The 13,680-nt window shown below is 39.9% G+C and overlaps 1 protein-coding gene across 1 annotated transcript in view; it reads right to left on the bottom strand.

The window, feature by feature from the left end:
- The window catches only part of dnaaf9 (dynein axonemal assembly factor 9), a 53,583-nt gene that overhangs the window by 31,336 nt on the left and 8,567 nt on the right, over positions 1-13,680 (bottom strand). Inside the window, exons 15-29 of the mRNA XM_065297081.2 lie at positions 12,521-12,565; positions 12,357-12,402; positions 10,030-10,138; positions 9,881-9,951; positions 9,655-9,705; positions 9,469-9,559; positions 9,286-9,389; positions 8,600-8,746; positions 8,403-8,488; positions 8,162-8,263; positions 5,292-5,412; positions 5,102-5,190; positions 4,470-4,607; positions 4,264-4,389; positions 4,027-4,064 (exon numbers count right to left, since the gene is read on the bottom strand). Of these exons, the coding sequence (XP_065153153.1) occupies positions 4,027-4,064; positions 4,264-4,389; positions 4,470-4,607; positions 5,102-5,190; positions 5,292-5,412; positions 8,162-8,263; positions 8,403-8,488; positions 8,600-8,746; positions 9,286-9,389; positions 9,469-9,559; positions 9,655-9,705; positions 9,881-9,951; positions 10,030-10,138; positions 12,357-12,402; positions 12,521-12,565 (1,364 nt within the window). The remainder of the gene's footprint in view (positions 1-4,026; positions 4,065-4,263; positions 4,390-4,469; positions 4,608-5,101; positions 5,191-5,291; positions 5,413-8,161; positions 8,264-8,402; positions 8,489-8,599; positions 8,747-9,285; positions 9,390-9,468; positions 9,560-9,654; positions 9,706-9,880; positions 9,952-10,029; positions 10,139-12,356; positions 12,403-12,520; positions 12,566-13,680) is intronic.

The following is a 13,680-nucleotide window of genomic DNA, read 5'->3' as shown; positions in this document are numbered from 1 at the left end:
TTGCAGCACAGTGTCACAGAGACATGGGGGTGGGCTCATTTTACTCAGGCATCCAATCAGTCTCTCACCATCCTTATTGAGGTATTAAGCCACGCCCCTAGCAACCAAATATGAGCAGCCTAGCAACATAATAAACAAAGCCTTATATCTCTGGATCCGGACATCATAGAGACATGGGGGTTGGGTCTTTGGGTCATATTAGCTTCATGCTTGCTTCATGTTAAGTCATGCTAGCATCGTGCTAGCTTCATGCTAATCATGCTAGCATCGTGCTAGCTTCATGCTAATCATGCTAGCATCGTGCTAGCTTCATGCTAATCATGCTAGCATCGTGCTAGCTTCATGCTAATCATGCTAGCATCGTGCTAGCTTCATGCTAATCATGCTAACATCGTGCTAGCTTCATGCTAATCATGCTAGCATCGTGCTAGCTTCATGCTAATCATGCTAGCATCGTGCTAGCTTCATGCTAATCATGCTAGCATCGTGCTAGCTTCATGCTAATCATGCTAGCATCGTGCTAGCTTCATGCTAATCATGCTAACATCGTGCTAGCTTCATGCTAATCATGCTAGCATCGTGCTAGCTTCATGCTAATCATGCTAGCATCGTGCTAGCTTCATGCTAATCATGCTAGCATCGTGCTAGCTTCATGCTAATCATGCTAGCATCGTGCTAGCTTCATGCTAATCATATTAGCATCGTGCTAGCTTCATGCTAATCATGCTAGCATCGTGCTAGCTTCATGCTAATCATGCTAACATCGTGCTAGCTTCATGCTAATCATGCTAGCATCGTGCTAGCTTCATGCTAATCATGCTAGCATCGTGCTAGCTTCACGCTAATCATGCTAGCTTCATGCTAATCATGCTAGCATCGTGCTAGCTTCATGCTAGCTTCATGCTAATCATGCTAGCATCGTGCTAGCTTCATGCTTATCATGCTAGCATCGTGTTAGCTTCATGCTAATCATGCTAGCTTTATGCTAATCATGCTAGCATCATGCTAATCATGCTAGCTTCATGCTAGCTTCATGCTAATCATGCTAGCATCATGCTAACGTCATGCTGAATCATGCTAATCATGCTAGCATCATATTTCATCATGATAACTTTTTTAAATCATGCTAGCTTCACACTAAAACATGTCAACAGCCAGGTAAACTACTAGACTAAATTTCTTTTACATTTCTGTCAATCAACTTTTTGCATTTTCATGCACTGGTAATTCCTTGGGAATTGCATATCTAGTTGATGTATGATTTGTTAGGATAGGACAATATTTACCCGAGATACAACTACATGAAAATCTGCAATCTGAGGGTGCAAAAAAAATCTAAATATTGAGAAAATCACCTTTAAAGTTGTCCAAATTAATGGACAAATTAGCAAAACATATTGATAAATCTTTGAATATTTCAGTAGAAATCCACAAAATATCTTCATGGAGCATGATCTTTACGTAACTCATTCCCCGCCATTGACGAGTTATCTCATCAATTAAGAGAAAACATTTGCATGAAAAAACAAGTTCCTGGTGAGTTTTTATGGTAATCTGTAATACTGTGTTTATTCACTAGAGGTGCTCTTACCCAATTTATAAAAAAAACTGAAGTTAAAAATTATTTATTAATTTTACACTCCGTGTATGTTTTGATCAACCTGATCTCACGAATTTCCAAACTTTCTATTCCATGGCATTCTCACGGATTGGTTACTCAACTGTTTTGTCCTATTTTCTTACCATTGTCGCTTCGGTTTAGGGTTAGATTTACATAAAATGACATCCCTACCCAAACCCAACTCTAACCCTAACGCCAGGCGACAATTGATTAAAGTTTAGAAAATATAAAAGAATACATCAGAAAAAATAGTATAAACCAATACTTAAAGTGACATACTAACACAAACACCAAATCTAACCCTAAACCGAAGCGAAAATGGTTTGAAAATAGGAAAAAAGCAGTAACCAATCCGTGAGAATGCCACGGAAAAGAAATATGCGGAGATCCGTAAGAATGCCACGGAAAAATGAGCAAAAAATTCTGTGACTATTCCACGGAACTTTGTGAGATCATGTTGGTTTTGATAATCGTTCTGGGGTGCGTTTCCCAAAAGCATCGTTAGCCAATTACTGTTGTAAGTTACGTCCTTACTGACGACGGTCAAGCATTTGGTGTTTCCCGAAACCATAGTTCAAATGAACATTCGCAAGCTGCATCGCAAAGTTGTGTGGTTTGAACGACAGCTCTTCACCTGTCGTTAGAAGCATCGTTCTTTGTTATTGTAATATGTAGACTTACGTTGATCATGCTTTTGAACAAAATAAGCAAAAAACATGTAGTCCAATGTATATCCATCATTCTAAATATATTACAATTTTATTTTACGTCTTTAAGTTTGTAAACAGAATTAAAGTGCTGCATTTGAAAACTGCGCATGTGCGCTGTCCAGAGATGCTCACAAGTCTCTGAGCTCGAGTCCAAGCCAAGTCTGAAGTCTCTGGGCTCAAGGAACCGCGGATCTGTCACAGCACTACCCAAAGCTTCAGATGAATGGCACAGCAGGGGCTGGTGCAGTCGACATGTATGTTCGCGGCCGCGCGCGCGGAACAGATACGTCACGTGTTACGTCGTGGGCAGGTTGTAGGTAACGGAGGGAGGGGTATGACAGCGAGTCTTTGAGGACGAGTCTCAAGTCGAGTCTGAAGTCACTGTGTGTGCAACTTAAGGGCGCACTCACACGCCTGAGCGCAATACAAAAGGTGAAGACGTCAGTTGCGCGACCACTCACGTTCATCTGCCTCTGTAAAAACCTTTTGCTGCGAGCAGCGGGGTTACGTGAATGTCCGAGCTGCACACGTGACACATCAACTAAGCAATATGGTGACATGTGAGAGGGCTGTCTGTAATCGCGCACCAAATGACTCAGAATAAAAAATACAGACTTATCATTAAGGTGGGTTCCAATGTTAAGAGAGCGCTTTACTTCCTGCTTTTTTCAAAACAATCGCATCTTAATGACGAAAGCGCGCCCTGACTCGGATCGATAAGAAGTACAGTGTGAGTGCGTGCATCTGGGGGAGTAGGGAGCGGTGACAATCGCGCTGGGGCATGGTTTGGTTTGGTTTGGATAATGTGAGTGCACCCTTAGTCGCACTCGAGTCCGAGTCTCAAACTCGAGTCCCCATCTCTGGCGCTGTCCTGAGCTTTAAGACCCTGGGGAATCCCTGGGAGGAGTGATGTAAGAGGGAACTTGCGCATGAATTGAATATATTGAAAAGTACCCACAGATAACTAAATTACCATAACAAAATCAGTCTTCCAATGCAATATATGTTATTTACAGCAGTGATCTGACATTAAATCGATTTGCACAGTTTAATTAGTATACTTCACTTCCCACGTGACACGATCAACTATGTTGTTTAACCAACATGGTTCAAACGACGAATGTGCTCAAAGTTACTATGCTTTCGGGAAACAGTCGTGACAAGGTAGTCAGTTTCTCCAACTTTGCATCGTACTATGTTGGTTCAGCAGCCAGTTACGTCGTTGTTTGGGAAATGAACCCCTGAAAACCAATCTCTAACAAAATTCCTTCACAAAAATGCTATTATTTCAGCTTTTTGCTCAAAATTTTATATTTTTGAAGAAAAATACCCATATTTAAGAGTTTATAAACGGAGAAAAAAATAAAAATAGGATGAAAAGTTTTTTCCTAATGATTTTTGTCATAAAAATTCTATAATGTTTGACTCAAACATGTATTGTTGGCTATTGCTAAAATATACTAGTGTGACTTATCACTGGTTTTGTGGTCCAGGGTCACATATTTAAATGGTTATTTGAATAAAGCTTGATTTTAATAACTGTGTTTACTTTGTACAATAAACAATTTTGGTCAAAAACTGGTCAACTTCCACCCTATTACAACCTTTTGTTTACCCAGGCCAGATCTTTAACCACTCTGCTACACCACCACCTCATCTCTAGCACACAAAGGAAACATACTGACAGCAACTCACCCTGACTGCACTGCTCCAGGAGTTTCGGGAAGAAAAGCCTGTGAAAGGCAATTACAGATATGACATCATAGAGGGAAATTACAGTGTGTTAACAGTCCCTTTAGTGATTATTTGGTTACATTGTAATTATATAATTACATATATTTCCTAATTACAGCACTTATGATCTGAATTACAAGTGTTCTTCAGTGAAAGTGGGTGTGATAAATGTCATGTGGAAAAACTCTCAGCTCTTGCCTGTGTTTGATGAAGGACGTGAGGGGGTTGATGCAGGCTGACACGGCACCCACTGACACAACGCTGTGAACTTGAGGGTCTGGATGAGCAGTTATAGCTTGGATTACATCTAGCACATCCGTGTACCTACGACACACACAGACAATATTTAGTTTAAGCAGACAGCTTGTTCTAAGACACAGCCACGGTGTTAAAATCCATCTCACCCTGGTATAAGCAGCAAAACCCTGAAGGGCTTCATATCCGTCTCACTCTGTTTGGTCAAAATGCCGCTCAGGAACCGCTGAAGATGTGGTGCACTGAACTCCTCAGAGCCCTCCTTTGCAGGACAAAACACCTCCCACCTGTCAATCAAACTGTACTCAGTATACATCCACAAAAGTGTATCACAGCATGATTTCTGAAAGCCAGTGTTGACATTTGAAATCACCTAAACAAACACAATAGAATCTGGACCTTCTTTTAATAGACCCGCCCCACACATACACAACCCAGGCAACGATGTCGGTTAGTAGACACGCCCCTTACTGCTGATTGGCTACAAGTGTGTTGTGGTACTCGGCCTGACTCCCTTTTCCAAAGCATTTTTTAAATATCATACACCCCGCCTTTAACACACTATTATACATGAATCATTTCTACACTTTCTATTAAGAAAAGTGCGATAGAAAAACTAAATGTCAAACTTACAAAAATGTACAATTTGACTTAAAAAACAGCAACTTAATACACAAGCACAGCAATTTAATATGATTGCTAGCATCTCCATTTTGATCTAACATCTCTTAAATGTTGTTCAAAAGAAACACAATACTATAAATGTTCATTACACTCTCACCTGCCACTGTTCTGATTCACCTCCAGCAAGAAATCACAAATATTCTCCTTATGACTGCCCGGCAGACCTGTGATGATGGTGAGGACCACCTACACACACATTTGTCTATGATTATTCACTTTCAATGTTTATCTCCAGCAACCAGCAAGGAACATATTGCACAGTAGCAATATTTTCACATGCATTTCACCTTTTTCTTGGACTCAGGTGTGGTATTTTCAGGTACGGTGTCTGAAAAGACAGCAGACAAGTGGTCGCTACAGACAGACTCTTCACCCACACTACTGCTGATGGCAAAATGTTGAAGGAATCTAAAATAAGAATATCAATACATTTGAGCTGTGCACTAAATCATTTTGTATTCAAATGTTTGCAGAAACAAGATAATTGAGGTAACGCAATTATTGTGCCGCAGTTGAAAAATAAACATCACTTGTACATTCAAAGGAAAGCCTTTGGCTTGAGTTGCAAAAAGCATGGGATAACAGTACCGATGAAAAATGTATTAACACTATGCCAGAAAAATGTGCTGCTGTAATTACTGCAAGTTTAAATATTGGATATTTGATGTACCAGAGCAACCTTAATTATAAAATAAAATCATGTTTTGGAGGCAAACAAAATCTGTATTTCCAGATCTGTCAGGTATTCTGATCATTTTAATTATGATTTTCCCACAATCAAGCAGCCCTACAAGATATCAACATGCTAAACGCATCAAAATAAAACATCTCAGCACCACACTGTCTGTAACTCCTCATCACATTTTCCAAAATAACACCATGTCCTAACCAGACATGACATGCAAGTCTCCAGTGTGTTTGCCACTTTAGTGTAAAACTGGGTTAAAACAAACAAAATCATGAACCAGGCAATCTGGGAATCAAAATGTAATCTAAGGGCCTTTTTACATCTGGTCACTTCATGTGTTTTCTCTGATCTGATAGCTACCTAAACTGGTAAAACTGTTTGTATTTACATTTGGCCACATAAATGCGTCTTGGCAAAACGGATATGAATCCGATCTTTTACTCCTGCGCAAAATGCAAATACACTATTCATTACTCCGCCTTAAAAAATTTAAGACAACGTTTATGCAACAGAAGGCAGCACTTACGGTACATTCACATGGGGCGTAAGCATTAACGCTTGACGTAAGGCTTGTCTGAAGCGTGGCCAACAGCCAATCACAGTGGCCGCAACACATTCTCCGGTCTTCCATAAACGTAATTGGCTGGCTCTGCCTAGGTTATTTGCATAAGGCGATCTAATTGGCTGGACGCCACTTGAAAAGTTGAGAAAGGTTCAACTTCTGCCGCGAGCAACGGCACTGACGCGGCACCGGCGGATCCACAATTCAGTTTGGCAACGCATGACATCACCCATTGAAAGTGAATGGAAAGCGTTAACGCTTACGCCCCGTGTGAATGTACCGTTACTGTATGTTGTACTGTATGTTGGGCAGGGGACGCAGCAGGAGAGTGACGGTGCGATGATTTAACGTCCATGACGGGAGAAAAGCAATTACAAAACTCTCTCTCAAAGTTCAAAGTTTTATTCCTTTGTTAAATATCATTCGAGTTTGTCATTGGACTCTTTTATTGGTTCTAGAAAGCTTTTTAACCCGCTGTCGTCTATCCATAAAGCAATAAGTGTGTCGTCTTTGTTTGTTTGCGTCTTTGCCGGCTAACTTCCGGGTGACGTGTTTACGTTTGGGAGGAGTTATATGCTGACATATGTGGTTTCATCAACCAGATGTATTTACACTTGTCCAGTTTCATCTGAAATGCGTCCCAGATAACCTCCCAAAGTGGTTTGAGCAATTGGATCTAAATCCGTCTCGAAAACGTTCCGGAGGGCATTTAGCTATCCGATCAGAGAAAACGCATGAAGTGACCAGGTGTAAAAAGCCCCTAAATGTGAAAATTCTAGGATTTAGGAATATAATAAATGTACAACCTCATTCTAGGTCAGTTTCAGGACATTTGTGACATTGACTACAAAAAACCCTTTCTACAAAAGGTCATATTTCACCAGCTGCTCTTTGGAACATTCTCGAATCATGCTGGGATACCGTGAATCATTAGGTTTTGACTTGTGGAGTTGCTGCCAGCTTCAGTGCATGCTGTCATTACAGCAAAGAGAGACATACCAAATACTACGTTAATTTTTTATTCAACTTATAAACCAGAAAATGAAAAACACCCCATTCAATGAGTCCTTTTAGACCTCACTATAAATGACACAAAATTGGACCAATAAGGGTCTGTTTACACTTGGTATTAAGATGTGTTTTCGTTGATCGGATCACAAGTGAACGAGAAAGACACATCACGTTTACACCTGGTATTTAAATCTGTCTCTTCTGTCCACTTTCGACCGCTTCTCTCCTGAATACTTTGAGGGGGTGGTCTGTCGAGACGGTGGGCGAGTCTCGCTGCTGTCATTTAAATGCGAGCGGGAGTAATGACGAGGTTATATGGACGCGAACTAATATTATGTTAGAGTCCACTGCTTTTGTTGTAAGTAAACATGCTGCACAGTGTTTTGTACATGTATATGTTAGAGCTTTCTCTGAATTTTCAGCACAATTGATGAAATAAGATCTCGCAACTTTCACACGCTTGCAAAATGAAACTGTGGCGATCAGCCTCTTTAGTTTTATCAATAAAAGGCTAAAAATAGCGCTGTATACCGTGTATTCGCGCCAGAAGAACCACATGTGCGTTTACACTACAAAAGCAATCCGATCTAAAGGGTTTCGACTACCTCTGAATGTAGTTGAAAGTGGTCGAGCTCAAAACGTTTAACACCGTTTACATCTGGCATTAACGTTGTCCACTTGTGATCGATCGACGAAAACGCATGTTAATGCCAAGTGTAAGCAGCCTCTAAGACTGGTAGTGCCAAAGATACAAATCAAGCAATTGACAAAATGTCTTGTTGCTTGTCATGTCCAAGGCTACTTATTTCAAAAACTCAGACGGACTTGAAATAGATTAGATATTGTTTAGTCGTGCCTGCTAGGACAGGTTTCATGTGAGTGTACATGTCTGTTACCTGCCCTCCTCTGGTAGCTGTGGATAAGCGGTCTTCAAATTAGCTCTGTAGACATTTCCTGCTGAAGCATGTGTCTCACAAAGCTTGAACAGCCTGGCGTACCTGAAATTAAACGCATCATCAGATATCACCACGCTCTCCATAATGATATCCAAGCAATACCTCTGGGGTCAGATACAGAATAAGACCACAATAAATCTTGTTGCTGGCAGAGCTAATGCAGACCGATGTGTTAACTCACATGCTTTTGTGCTCAGGGCTCAGCTGGTCGTGGACGACATGTTGAACTCTCAGCTCAGATTCGGACTTACGCCAAACTGGCAGGACCTGCGAATCATATCACAACTCATTTACAAACAGAAAAAAATATACCAAAAACCAGGATGACAAAAAAACATGTTGCACCTGTGTGTGCGTGTGTGTATGTGTTTCAGGTACCTGAGAATAGAGGCTTTTGTAGCTTTTGGTTCTGGGGATAAGAGCGATGGCAAGACAGTTTTCGGCACTATGTAATGGGAATGGAAGGTGTGGAAGAAGAGAGGTCTGATACTCGATGAAAAGCATTGAAATGTCAGACGAGGAGCTCTGTGAAAAAAGTTCATCTTTTTAGTCAGCGCCAACTCACAACTGATGATGTAGTGTTGTGTAGTGTAATAAACCTGAGGTAAGATGGTATCAGGTTTCATCATAACAGTCTTACATATAACGGTCTACAAAAATATGATTAATTTGTTGTAGATACAATTGCAGGAAATTGAAAAATACCACTTTCACTTCAAAATTACATTAATGAGTTTTGATAAAGCATTTAATGTACAAACACATTTAGTAGGTCAGGTGTGTTTAAGACTAATGATTTAATTTGTTTCTTTCGACTGAACATTCATTAAAAATAGTTTTGCAGTCCGCAGTATTCAGTTTTTCTCTTTCATAACATTAAATTCAAAAGGAAAGCTTATGACTCAGCTAAAGCATAATTTAGTTTACCATGGTGCTGATTCTGTACAGTTGCAAAAAAAAGTCAGAGTTTTATGACCCTCAACCAAACATCATGAAAATCATCCAGTTCTTTCTAAATTACAAAAATCATGTGAAAACCAACCCCTACTGAGGACATTGCTCACCCCATCAAAGAGTTTAATGGCGTTGATGTGACTCATAGAGAGCGTGATGGAGCCGTGATGTGGATGGACGAACAGGATACCCTCTGTGAAAAACGCCAGCTTCCCTACAGGACGATAAAACCCATCAGTGCCTGTACACAATGACTACATGATAATGACCTTCCTGTAGAGGTGAAATCTGACCTTCCTCAGGTGTAGACAGCAGGCTGTTGGAGAACATGTAGGCAGAGTCTTTCACTGTTAGAGGAATGCCCAAACACGTACCATCTTCCTTCTGTTTCCACACACACATAATAATTATAGTAAATACAACAGGAGGGAGAAAGCTTTTATGGCATCATTTAAGATTATATTGTAAAACAAATTAACCTTCAGTAAATGTTGAGCCTGTTCAGACATTCGCACATCAGTTTCATCAACCTATAATACACAAAAATCAATCAATTCAAATCAAAATTGGTTTCAGTATTGGTCAAATTACTGTAATGTTATGCCTTAAATGCCATTCAAAACTGTAATTTTCCATATTGCTGACTAGCAGCGTTAAACGCAAGTGTGTGAGTGTAGATTGAGTGAGATAGTGAGTTCATTATACCAGCCAGGAGACATGGCGAGGAACTGATGAGGTGAGCACCGTAAAGCCGCTGTCTGATGAAAGGGTGCCATCTGCAGGACAAGAGATGCCTTACAATGTCACATGTCCATGAACCATCAACTGAATATTCTCACAAATCAAATCCCTACCTCTCTGCTGAATGTAAATGCTGGACTCTACAAAGGACTCGGAAAAAACTACTGATCCCAGGTTTACTCCACTTTGAAGATCTGGAATATCATACACCACCATGGATGCCTGTAAAGGACTCCAATTAATTCAAAGTTCAATTTAAAACTAGATAGAAAAGTTTGAAGACAAACTTTATGTTGGCTTGACAAAGCCTAGCCTGAACGTTTAAAACAGATTGAGAGAAATTTAAAACAAGTTTAGTTTAGTATTATAACTTTCCGTAAACATGATAGCAAAAGTTACCATGTTAGCATGTTTAACACTAAGTTAGCATGATGTTAACATGAATTAGCATGAAGCTAGCATGATGTTAACATGAATTAGCATGAAGCTAGCATGATGCTAACATAAATTAGCATGACGCTAACATGAATTAGCATGAAGCTAACATGATTCTAACATGAATTAGCATGAAGCTAACATGAATTAGCATGAAGCTAACATGATGCTAACATGAATTAGCATGAAGCTAGCATGATGCTAACATGAATTAACATGAAGCTAGCATGATTAGCATGAAGCTAGCATGATGTTAGCATGAAGCTAGCATGATGCTAACATGAATTAGCATGAAGCTAGCATGATGCTAACATGAATTAGCATGAAGCTAGCATGATGCTAACATGAATTAGCATGAAGCTAGCATGATGCTAGCATGATTAGCATGAAGCTAGCATGATGCTAGCATGATTAGCAGGAAGCTAGCATGATGTTAGCATGATTAGCATGAAGCTAACATGAATTAGCATGAAGCTAGCACGATGCTAACATGAATTAGCATGAAGCTAGCACGATGCTAACATGAATTAGCATGAAGCTAGCACGATGCTAACATGAATTAGCATGAAGCTAGCACGAAGCTAACATAAATTAGCATGAAGCTAGCACAATGCTAACATGAATTAGCATGAAGCTAGCACGATGCTAACAAGAATTAGCATGAAGCTAGCACGATGCTAACATGAATTAGCATGAAGCTAGCACGATGCTAACATGAATTAGCATGAAGCTAGCACGATTCTAACATGAATTAGCATGAAGCTAGCACGATGCTAACATGAATTAGCATGAAGCTAGCACGATGCTAACATGAATTAGCATGAAGCTAGCACGATGCTAACATGAATTAGCATGAAGCTAGCATGAAGCTAACATGAATTAGCATGAAGCTAGCACTATGCTAACATAAATTAGCATGAAGCTAGCATGAAGCTAACATGAATTAGCATGAAGTTAGCATGATGCTAACATGAATTAGTATGAAGCTAGCATGATGCTAACATGATTAGCATGAAGTTAGCAAGATTTATTATGAAATTAGCATAAAGCTAGCACGAAACTAGCATGAAGCTAGTATGACTTAGCATGGAGCTAGCATAAGGCTAACATGACCAAAAGACCCAACCCCCATGTCTCTATGATGTTCGGATCCAGAGATATAAGGCTTTGTTTATTATGTTGCTAGGGTGCTCATATTTGGTTGCTAGGGGCGTGGCTTAATACCTCAATAAGAATCCTCCGAGACTGATTGGATGCCTGAGTAAAATGAGCCCACCCCTATGTCTCTGTGACACTGTGCTGCAAAGATATCCATCTGGGCATTTTATAATGGCAGTCTATGGGATATGTTGCTAGGGTGCCCAAAAATGGTTGCTAGGGGCGTGGCTTAATAGCTATGGGGCGATCCTGAGAGACTGATTGGATGCCTGACTAAATTGAGCCCACCCCCATCTCTCTACGACACTCTAAAGTGAAGATATTCCATCTGGGACGCTTTTATTCCCTTATATGGACATGTTCCCTGCCCCATTATAAGTCAATGGGGAAATTTGGGTGCCCCTTACACCCCAGGGGTGAAACTTACACCCCAATGTGAGGCATGTTCTTACAGAGCCTGCCAGCCTCTTCAAATGTGGTAACCCAGAAGTTTCTACAAATTTCTCGCTCGCAGCTATGACCCGTCAAAGTTTGTCGCAATGTTAAGTCAATGGAAAATTTGGGGTGTTTGAGCGCCCCGTTTAGGAATTCGGTAGGTCCCATCAGTTAGAAAAGTCATAGCACGCTAAGTCAGACCAGTCTGAAGACTTTTGGAAAGTTTGGTGAATGTAGCTTGAAAGCTCTAGGAGGAGTTACAGTCAAAAATTTTGGGGATCAGAAGAATAATAATAATAATAATAATAATAATAATAAGCTTAGATCGAAGAACAGTATGTTGGCTTTGTCAAGCCAACATAATAATATAATTTAAAGCTGCAGTGAGGTAGAAAATAACTCTTGTACTCACAGTTTTAACCAGAAAGCGACTGTCCTCAGCACTGAGTGGAATAATTCTGTGTAGGGAAAAATACTCAAAACATTTATATAATATAAAATCATAAATATTCAATGAAAGAGCCAAAAGTTTAAATGTATAACAGTGTCAACTGTGTGTGTGTATAAGGAACTCACGCTCCGTCATTGTCGACAGCCTGTATGCTAAACACAGCTTTGGACCTGAAACAAAGAGACCAAGTACAATCATAACTCACAACAAAAGCAGAAAACAGTTTGACCCTCACATGCAGTAACCGTGGGTTCACACCAGTTGCGTTTGAGGCGTCAAATTCACGTCTACTGCGTCTAGTTTGCTGCTTGAACATTTTGAGTTTACCTGCTTCAAATTCTAGTCATCAAGACATCAAGGGGCTTCTGCGACTCCGCTCGCTTACTGTTATCACGTCACTACTAGAACAAGCTCCTGATTGGTTAACGCAGCGTGTTTCTAAGTAAGGGATAATGTAGAGGCAGCCGGTAGTTATTGGGAAATAAGCCCCGACAGTGTGATCAGGACCCGACGCGAAGCGGAGGGTCTTGATTCACACTGAAGGGGCTTATTTCGCATTATAAAACGGGCAGTTCTGGTTCTTCATTCTGATTGGTTGAAACGCGTTCTAAGCAGTGATAAAATACACCGGTAACCTCACGGTTCAGACCACATTACATAAGTATCACTGCGCCACTGTTGCTGCGTACTGGTTTATGAAAATAAACAACAGTGTTTTTTAATCATATTTTTAATTTGTCTACAATTGCACAATTAATGGCGAGATAAATGTCAATAAATGTTGTTGAGTCATCTCGTCGATAAAGAGAAAACATTGTCTGAAGAGTTTATAACTCAAGTTCATCCGTCCGCTATTATCCACTGGGTGGCGATCTTACCCAACTTAAACACTGACGCATTCACTCAACACTGAAAACACAGCGTGTAAGTTTTGATGGCTCAATCTGATCTCTTACATAAGTTCTTCACAAATATGGAATTATCTCCGCTTTTAGCTAAAAATTTGAGAGGTGATAAGGGAACAAATGAAGGTAGGATGAATGAAATTTTTTTTTTTTTTTTTTTTTTTTGAAAGCGTTTGGTCTGTTCTTTCATTTGATATTTTATGTTTATTTAAAGAAGATAATTTTTCTGCAAGGCATTAAACTAAAACTGGGTGGCAACTTAAAAAAAAAAACGCTGACGGGGAAAGAGTTCAGCATGCTTCCAAGCATATTTGATCATCACTTCAACAGCACAATATAAATGTTAATGTATAAATTAGATAAATGGTGATTTATAAAAT

This window comes from Paramisgurnus dabryanus, chromosome 20 (assembly GCF_030506205.2).
Source record: "Paramisgurnus dabryanus chromosome 20, PD_genome_1.1, whole genome shotgun sequence".
Taxonomy (NCBI): Eukaryota; Metazoa; Chordata; class Actinopteri; order Cypriniformes; family Cobitidae; genus Paramisgurnus; species Paramisgurnus dabryanus.
Note: the sequence above shows the minus strand (reverse complement) of the source record. Positions and strands in the feature narration are given on the sequence as shown.